General features: G+C 56.7%; 1 protein-coding gene across 1 annotated transcript in view; it reads left to right on the forward strand.

Moving 5' to 3' along the window:
- Positions 1–1448, forward strand: part of CISH (cytokine inducible SH2 containing protein) — an 8717-nt gene extending 7269 nt beyond the window's left edge. The window contains 1 exon segment of the mRNA XM_011364751.2: positions 3–1448. Within this exon segment, the coding sequence (XP_011363053.2) occupies positions 3–390 (388 nt within the window). The 3' untranslated portion in view covers positions 391–1448.
- The last annotated feature ends 8350 nt before the right edge of the window (positions 1449–9798 follow it).

Consider the following 9798-nt stretch of genomic DNA (forward strand, 5'->3'; position numbering starts at 1 on the left):
GTGCGCATTGAGTACGCCGACTCCAGCTTCCGCCTGGACTCCAACTGCCTGTCCAGGCCACGCATCCTGGCCTTCCCAGATGTGGTCAGCCTGGTGCAGCACTACGTGGCTTCCTGTGCTGCTGACACCCGGAGTGACAACCTTGACCCTGCCTCGACTCCGGCCCTGCCCGTCCCCAAGGAAGATGCACCTGGTGACCCAGCGCTGCCTGCCCCTGCGGCCACTGCCGTGCACCTGAAACTGGTACAGCCCTTCGTGCGCAGGAGCAGCACCCGCAGCCTGCAGCACCTGTGCCGCCTGGTCATCAACCGCCTGGTGGCCGACGCGGACTGCCTGCCGCTCCCCCGGCGCATGGCCGACTACCTCCGACAGTACCCCTTTCAGCTCTGACCCGGCCAAGCATCCTCCTCACCTCACCCAGCCATCCCCTGGAGGGGACACTGGCCCCAGCTGGACTTGGGCTCTCACTATCCTCCTCCAGTCATCCTGGTACCCGCGTGCATCTGGCAGCTGGACCAGGAGGAGTCAGCAGGAGCGAGGCCGGGGGTGTCACACAACTTAGAAGTCAAGCCCCCTGCTCCCATGTGGCTCCACTGTGGTGAGCCACATGTCAGAAGAGAGGGAGACAGGCAAGACCTCATCTCACCCTACGGGCCGAGCCCAGGCTCACTTGCCTGCTGTGGCCTCCCGAACTGTGTAGACTTTGCGAGCCCTGGTTTCCCAGTTCGCAGGATGGGGCGGGCCCCCTCCTTCCAGCCCGCCTTTCTCAGGAAGGATGGTGGCCAGAGGAACTGAGGTTGACAGTGACAGTCCGCTGGTGGGGGAGCAGACCGGGCTGGGGACTGCACAATTACACAGTATTTATTTTATTTATTCTCCTTGGGTTAGTCTCAGGGTGAGCCAACCCCAGCTCTCCGCCCTGAGCTCCGTGCTCCAGAGACGCCGGCTCTGCCCCAGCTTCTGTAGTTCCTCCCTCCAGAGAGCTCCATCCTGAGACAGGCTGCTGGACCCAAGGCAGTTGTGGATGTCTCAGCATTGACCCCCCTATCTGTGAATGTGTTCACTCTCTTCTGCCCCAGCCCTGTTTTGGGAGGGTGAACAAATGGACAAGAAAATGGAGCCAAAGCGCCAGCGCCCGGCAGAGCCTGCCACTCGCCTGCTGGCAGGGCAGAGCCCTATCTGCACAGAGCTGGTCTCTCTGAGGCGCAGGCCTGCTTGAGCGCATGTGCTGGGTCAGGAGGGCATGCAAGGGCCGCTGCCCACTCTGCCAGGTCTGCTTTCTGCCCAGGAAGATGCCTGCCATGAGAAAGGAAAAGAAATACATATCTGATAAGATTTTATAAAATAATTATTGTAATCAAAAAAAAAAAAAAACAGCAGTTTGGTAGCCATTTTCCTTCTACTGATTTTCCTGTAATGACATTAAAATCATACCTTTTATTTGTGGAGCCTTGAGTGGGTCCTCTTGAGTTCTAGAAATAGTTTGTCCTTTTGATCTTATTACCATTTTATTATCACTTTATGTCTGGGTCAGCAGAGGCCTGGGGACCCGATGTGGCTGAGCAGGCCCTGCCAGGGAACCCACTGAAGAGCAGAGGGGTCAAGGAACAGCCTTTCTCCTCTCAGTTTCTCTTAGAGGATGGGAGGCAGGAGGTGAAGGCCAGCTAGACTGCGTACAGGGTCACTGCCCAGGCTACTGCCTGCCAGGTGGGGGGTGGTGGCAGAGGAGCACCAAACCTGAGCACAAACCTCCTATAAACAGGAGATGCCAATTAAAGATTAAAAGTGGAGAATTCTGGGAGGATGGATGCTCTGGACCACTCCCAGGACAGCATCTTCTGAAATGAAGAGGTCAACAGTCAGAGAAGTCGAGGCCAGTCATCCGGGGGAGAAGGCACAGGGAGCGCCGAGGCACCGGGGCGTGACTGGGAAGCCCAACCACGGGGAGGCCTGGCTCGGGCTCATTCTGTTCAGTGGGGCCAAACAATTGAGTTGGGGACGATGGCCAGTAAGCCAGCAGGGTCTTGCCTGAGGTGGGGGCTTGTGGAGTTCTGGCCCAGGCTTGTCGGGGTTGGGGGGCCCTCTCCTCTCACTTAGGGTCCTGCACACCAGAAGTGGGTGGAAGAGTGATTAAAATGGAAACACTGATAGCCTGACGGGACCATTACAGCCCCTGGAATCGCACTAGGTCCTGACATTTTCTGCACCTTTACTCAACCACCTCACGGAAAAGCTCCTCAGAACCTCATTCGTAGCCTTCTAACCCTTAGTTTAGAAGTTGTTTTAGCTTCCTGTTTTCTTAGCCTTTAGATAATTCGAAGTTGCAGGTTAGACGAGGCATTGGCAGATGGAGAGCAAGAAGGTGTGAGGTGTGACATGTTGATGACAAGGATAACGAGCAAGAACTCTGGAGGCCCAGGACCTTAGTCGATATTAGGTGAGCACGAGCCGAAGGTGGGTAAGGGCTCCTTACTGGGAGTGGTGCCTAGGCCCAGGTGTATATTCTCAACCTCTCTGCCGCTGGCCGCAGGGCCTGAGGGCACCCCTCGTCCAGGTCATCATGCCCCTGCCAGGGACGCCTGCAGTTCCTCATTGCTTCAGCCTGGCTCTTAGCCCCCTTCTGACTCCCAGAATGCCTGAGGTGACTCTTCTGTCTGCTCCCGGATATGAGTCACCCAGTGGGAAGGCAGAGGACACGGAGGGGCCAAAGGCAGGCTGTCCCCACCTGGTGCTATGGCCTGGACAGAAAGCTTCGTGGCCAGAGAGTCAAGAAACTTCATTGTCCACAGAGGGGAGACATCTCGGGGTGCCCGCTAGGTGCTGATAATGGATGAGGGCCTTGTACCCCATGTAGTGCTCACCATACCCCTGGAGTGGATCTAAATACCATCCATACTCCACAGATGAGGAAACTGAGTTCCAGAGGGACAAGGGGCAGGCCAAAGAAGTGAGGCACAGAGCAGGGCGAGCCCCGAGGGGTCCCGACTTCCTATCTGCCCCTGGACTGCCACATAAAACGGTGAGGACAGGCAGCTGGGGAGGTAGCTTTCAGGCAAGTTGCTCTTGGATGTGGGTTTTATTCCTCTGAGTCTCTGCCTGCTAAGGTCTCTGGAGCCACTGGCCCGGCCAGCAGGCTCTTCTCTTTTTAACCCTTGCCTCAACTCAAGCCAGGGGCCAAGCTCTCGCCTGGGGAGGGGCTGCCAGCTACTTTTGACCACCAGTATTTTTCTGCTCTGATCTTATTTTCACGTTTCCCTGTGGGGGAAGTGAGCGGTGCCTGCCCAGAACAGGGACCGTGGGCAGCATGTCATTAGGTCCCAGAACCAAGATAGAAACCCAGCTTAACAGATGCTGAAAATCCTCTGGTCCATGAGTCACCCCTGGGTGGTCCTGGGCTAGTGAGAGGGGTGCGCTCTGCCAGCACCCGCCGGGGAGGAAGAGAAGAGCCATCCGGTGGGTGCACAGGACTCCGCACAGCGTACAGTGGCTGATGGTGATCCTATAGTGATTAAGTCCTTTACCAGCTCACATGCTGCTTGGCCTCCTGCCCCCAGGCCGCGTGGGACACAGCAGGGAACAAGATGGACTGGTGCCATCTTTAGGAGGTTCATGGGCTGGTGGGTGAGAGATAATAAACAAGAGAACAAATGGGCACTCGGGACAAATTTGAGAGTAAACAGAGCAAAGCGGAGGACGGGGTAGAGAGTGGCTTTGGGTGTGCGGATGCCGCCGCAGGCAGGAGGACCAGGGAACGCTCCGGAGCGGGGTGGCCCTGAGCCTGGACTCCGAGGAAAGAGCAGGAGCTGGCTATGCCGACAATTTAGGGCAAACACATAGCAGGTGGCAGGGACCACGAGGACTGTGGTGCTGAGTCAGGAACAGACTTGGTGTCACAGGAGTAGTGAGTCTAGAACGGCCGCCCGGGGCTGGAGATCGGGTCGGGGGGCACATGGTCGGGGGGAGGCCTCTTCAGAGTTTAGCAGGGAAATGCTCTGATACAACGTTCATTTCTAAGGGCGGACCTGTCACCTGGGTGGGAATGGCCCCACGGGGCCTGAGGACAGGAGGCCAGAGGAGGTTGAGAGGTGTGGGATAGGCAGGGTGGGGTGGGTAGTTGTGGGAGGAGGCAAGGGCGCAACTTGGTGATCCTGGGCGGATTCATGCTCCGTTGAGTTCCCAGGGCAGCCTTGCACACCGGCAGAGGTTTGTCCCCATTTACGGCTGAAGAGGTAAGACTTAGAGAGAACTGGTGGCTTTTTTAGGGTCACATGGCTTGGAAGGGGCAGAGCCAGGGTTCAAACTCTGACTCGAGAGCTTGTGTGTGTACCCGCTGCTCTGTTCTGCCTCCCAGAGGATAGCAAGCTAAAGCTTTGGCACTCACAAGGTGCTGAGGGCATGTAGAAGGGGCGGGGAGATTCAAGAGGCCTTCCTGGAGGAGCGGGTAGGGGTTGGGGCTGGAGGCTGGGCCCTGGATGATTCTGCCAGGCCATGAGGACGTGGGTTTGGAGATTGATCCTGTGTGGTGTGCCTCCCTGGACTCACAACACCCCTCTGGAACAATTTTGGGGACAGAGATCTTGCTGGGATGCTTTACCATGATTACTGAGTGTATTAACACCCCCTGGATCATGAAGCCCCTGCACCTGGGCCTGGTTTTTCATCTGCCACCTGAGCAAATCTTATTGGGCCAAGGCTGAATCCAGGTCTGAATGGGGCCAGGGGCATGGCCAGGCTGGCTGCGCTCTCAGAGATGAATCCCCGCACCCAGCCCTGCACAGCCACCCACAGTGAAGTAGAGGGGCCGGGGCCCTGAATAGGCCTGAAAGAAGGCAGAAGGCTTCTGGGGACCTCACAGAGGCCCTCTTCCTCCAGGAGAAGTGAAGCCAGTGCAAGCCTGAGCAGTGCTTTCATTCCAACCTGTTAGACCAGTTTCAATATAAATCAGGTTGGAGCTTTGCCAGAAATTCAGCGGCTATGAATGTGTCCTCCCCAGCCCTGACTGCAGGGTATGGGGCTAGCCACAGAGTCAGCCACCCAAGAGGCCACTCCAGTAGTCACGCTGGGGCAGCAGGCTGGGGCTCCCGTGTCTGAGACTTGAGACAGAGGAGGCCCCTGGAACTTTCACCCTCCTAACTCATCCCCACGCCCTGGTTTTACCCCAACTTGGTGCACTTGCTTCTGGGGACTTTCCCTCAATCTCACCCGGAGACTGACAGCACTTCTCTCAGAGGAAACATGGGGGGGCCCAGGGGGATTTTGAGGAGATGCTAAGGAAAGCCTGATGAGTTTCAACGTGTCAGCTATTGCAACTGTCATTGTAACTAATCCTTGTCCGTTTCGATCCCATTTGAGAGGGGGCCCGGGCAGGTATTGATGTCCCCTGAGGTCCCCGCATGGGCTGCAAGGCAGCTGGGCTGGAGCTCCTAAGCCCATCAGCTCTGTCACTGCCTCCACGCCCAACTCTCCAGCCTCAGGCATCCACAGTCTTGGGTTCTAGTCCGAGCGAACAGACTCTTTGGATTGGTCTCTGTGCGAATCAGGGTGAAAGTGAGTCCAACCCAACCTTCTAGCAACTTCTTTCCCAGCTCCAGTAGAAACTAGGCCATCCGCTACCCTCGCCCCAGACCCAGGGATGGGTCTCTGTCAGGCCTGTTACCCGCCCAGCCCTCAGTGGTCCGTGCCCTCCGGGGTGAGTCACTGGTGAGGGAGGTGAGCTGGGCAAGTGCCCCTAGACCTGTCCCATCTCAAAGATGAAAACCGAAGACCCAGAGGGGCAAAGTCACTTGTCCATAGCCACCCGGGGAAGAAGTGGGCATAGGACGTTTGAATGCCAGGCCAGAGAGCTTGTCCCCCTCGCCCCAGAACTCATGACCTAGACTCTGCTCCCTCAGAGACTGAGGAGAGAAGGACAGTGGGAGAGACAGTAAAGAGCACAGAGAGAGAGAAACAGAGGGACCCAGAGAGACTGAGAATAAAGGCGGTGGGAGGGACCCCGAATGTTCCATTCTGGGACATAAATTTATATATCATGTTTTAGTTCCTGTGAGTTATGGTTTAACGACTTTGTTTACCTATTTCCTTTGATACGCACATACCGTGAGGAAGGGCCAGAGTTTGTAGCGTAAAAGGCTTGCCAGCCTTTGATCCTTAGGTTTCCCGCGGTTTTAGCCGTAGGAAATGAAAGGATTTTATTTTGTGGAGGGCAGCCATTTAGAGACTCTGTTTTCCCCTCCCAGTGTGGGAAATGGGTTGTCAGCCATCCCAGCGGAAATTTCCTTCTGTTCTGCAGCTGCCCCTGTGGCCCTGCTGCAGAGCTGATCCGCATATTGGGGTCTCCGAAGGCAGCTTGATTTACCATTTTGATTCTCTTGCCTCCTCTGTACATTCGTCCCTCCCAAGCTGCCCTCCTGCAGCTTCCATGGCTGCCTTGCCCAGATCTAGCCTTACTATCACTCACTCACCCGGCTGGACCATCCTGATGGCCTCCATCTCCAGAGCAAGGTGCTTACAAATCCAACCTCGCCCCACCTTCCCCACTTAGCGGTGTCCACAGGCTTCTCCCATATCTCGCCAACGCCTCACTCCAGGCTCCAGGATACGGCTTTCCAAACCGCCAAACCATTCCATTCCGCTTCCCTCCAGACAGTCCATCATCATGCTGCGTCATTCATCCGAAAATGTCATTCTCCCTCAGTTCTGCCAGGATAAATTCTTACTCACTCTTCGAAGCCCAACTCAAATGTTCCTTTTCTGAGAAGTCTTCCCTAACATTCCCAGCCTTTATTCATGCCTGCTTTAGGTACCCCACTGCATCCTGGGGGATCGCCCTGGAGCCTGAGTTCCCCCATGTCTCTCCAGCCTGGGGAGGAAACATGCTTTTCATAGTGGATTAAAAACAGCCATTATTTGGCTTCCTGTGAAATCTCTCTCTCTCTCTCTCATACACACACACACACACACACACACACACACACACACACACACACACACACACACACACCATGCTTCCCATGAAAGTCTCCTGAGGACGTCTCTGAAGAGGCAAATCAGACAAAAGAGAAGAACACAGACAGTGTTCAAAGCTCAGCCCCTCCAAAATCTCTCCGGGGCTTCAGGCAAATAGCTCAATCTCTTGGAACCTCAGTTTCCCCTTCTGTCTAACTATCTAAGAGATAGGAGTAGAGCCCTGGCCATGGGGTGGTTGGAAAACAGTGGGCCTGGCTTTGAGGGATACAGAGTGAGTGGGAGCTGATGCTCATGTTATCACGTGTGCCCAAAGCTTTATGCACAATGGAAAGACGGTTGCTTCCATGACCCAGACCTGGCTAAGCACCAGAGGCAGCCTCTGAGCGCTGAGGGAACTTGGGACCGCCATGACTCCTCCAGGCAGTCCTCCAAGACTGTTCTACCACACAGGTCCCAGTAGTAAGACCCATACTCCAATGGTATGGCTGGAGCGAGAGCGGCACCCAGCAAATGTTCCCAGGCAGAGCCCTGTTCAGAGACTTTCCCCACACCCAGCACCTAGGAGCCACACTAGGCCTTTCCTGTCACCAGAGCTGGGCTCCTCCTCCCTGAGAGGTGAGGATTTCACTCAGTCTGGGTTGGGCCAAAGCTTTGTTCTTAAAAGTTCCTCTGGCCCACAGCCTCCTCCCAAGAAGCACTTCACTGCTTCCCACCCCCAGCAGCCCCGCTTCTGAGCAACAGCACTGTGTGTGTATATCTGTGTGTGTGTGTGTGTGTGTGTGTGTTGACCTTTGCACTTGGCAAATATTCCTTTGTTTTTCTCAGCTCCTTCGGGTGAACGGCCATGGTTGGAGCTGTTAGGGGAGCAGGTTCTCAGGAAACCTTTTCTCCAAAGCCCCAGGGAGGTGAAGCCCAAAGAAACACCAGAAAGCAAAGGCTCCTCCAGAAGGGATGGGTTAGCGGGACAGTCAGTTGTGTAGGTAAGAGACAGGGGAGCCTCCTAGCAGAGAGCACTCTTACCCTGTCATGAGTGGCTGACGGGGCTGGCCGTGGGCATCCTTGCCAGGTCACCGTTGTCAGCCTGGCATCTAGTAGGCAGGCTGAGCTTAAGCAGGCACAGGAGGTGACCTGGGCAGGCTGCTTTATCTCCCCGAGCCATAGAAGTCTCAAAATAGACCAGAGTCCTGGCTGTGCCGTCAGAGCCGTCAGCTCCCTCTTTCCCTACCCTAGAGATGCCCAGACTGGTCTCCACGGCCCTTGACCTCTTCACTCAGAGCCAGCAGGTGCCTGATTGGGGACTGCGGCCTTTGGAGGCTGTAGGGCCCCCCTCTCAGCACTTTGACAATTACCCCCTTTTTCCTCTGGGTCTCAGTCGGTAAACTGGGGCCTGCTAGGCTCCAGGAGATCCCTGGGCCTTGCAGAGAGCGGAGCAGGCTTGGCGCGGGTGCCCTGCCCCCACCCGGCTGAGGTGTTTTCGCTAGAATCGCAGCAGCTGTGGCTGGAGGCCTCTTCCCAGGAAGAAAGAGCAGAGCGCCTCTTCCAAGAACTCCGAGGAGGCAAGGGAGGGGCACGCGGGGGAGTTAATTTTAAACCAAACAGCTTTCAACGCTTCTCAGGAACTGGTTGCTCAATGTGATCTGGCATGTCCCAGGCGGGTGGGCAGGCCCGGTGCCAGCTCAGAGGTGGTGTGGGTGGAGGATACGCTTCAGAGGGGGAGGCCTGGTGACCTTGAGGGAAGTTGGGCCCTGTCCTTGCCCACGAATCAGGGCTCGTCACCCCCGACCCCCACCAACCTCCGTCTTAACCAGGGAATATAAAATTACAACAGGATTAATAATACAAGTGTCACGCCCTTCCAAGAGCTCCAAGACTGACTGTCCTGTCCCCCCTTCCCTGCTCAGAACCTGCCACTCCTGTCTCCTGGCCTGTCCCTCTGGAGGTTATCTGATGAAGTTCTGCTCAGACGCCAGAGTGAAGCCTATGGTTAGCCTGTGGGATGGGACCCCGGGGTGCCAGGCTAGTAGGGGCGTGGGGAGATGGAGGGTGGAGCGCGGCAAGCTGGTGGAAGTTCTGGGCCCACAGAGCGAGCCTCCTGTGTGTTTAGGGAGCCTCAGAGCCGAGCTCACTGGGCCTGCGTCCACAGCCGACAGAGTCAGAGTGTCCTGACACACACTAACCTCCTGCCCTCCACCCAGGGTGGCCGCCCCCTCCTGGCGGACAGCCTGAGCACACCTCCCAGTGTCTGGTTCCAAAAGAGGCCCCTCCCAGTCTGCCTCCTCCCCCACTCCCTCCCCGGCTGCCCAGTGAGACCCCAGCAGCCTGGGCGGGGCGAGGCCTCTGTTCTAGGAAAGAATCCTGAGCAAAGCGTGCCAGGAGCTGGAGTTCTTGGAACCAGCACTGCAGGGAGAGGGGACGCTTCCTGGAACTTGCTGGCCACTCCAGGGAGAGAGGCTCAGAGGACGAGCAGTGACCTAGGTGAAGGGGGATGGGATGCTGAGGCCACGGCTTGGGTCCTCGCTTCCAGGAAGCCCTCCCTGACTGCAGGTGCCTCCTTAGACTCCCCCATCTCGGCAGCGAGTCTGCTGGGCCCTTCTAAAGAAGGGCTCTGCCAGCACAGGTCCAAGTGTGGCATGGCTTCTGCAGAACCCAGATTCCAGCTTGGGGGTGGGCACAGAGTGGACAGCCAGGCAACAGTAGGGAAAAGGTGGGGCATCGTGCGAGGGTAGCAGCATTGTGCGGGTGTGGGCACCCAGGGATGGTAGGCTCGAGTGTGTTGCCCAGGCTGGTGAACAGCCACGGGTAGGAAGGGCTAAGGAGAGTAGGAGGCAGGGC

The sequence above is a fragment of the Pteropus vampyrus genome, unplaced genomic scaffold (genome assembly GCF_000151845.1).
Source record: "Pteropus vampyrus isolate Shadow unplaced genomic scaffold, Pvam_2.0 Scaffold100, whole genome shotgun sequence".
NCBI classification, from domain to species: domain Eukaryota; kingdom Metazoa; phylum Chordata; class Mammalia; order Chiroptera; family Pteropodidae; genus Pteropus; species Pteropus vampyrus.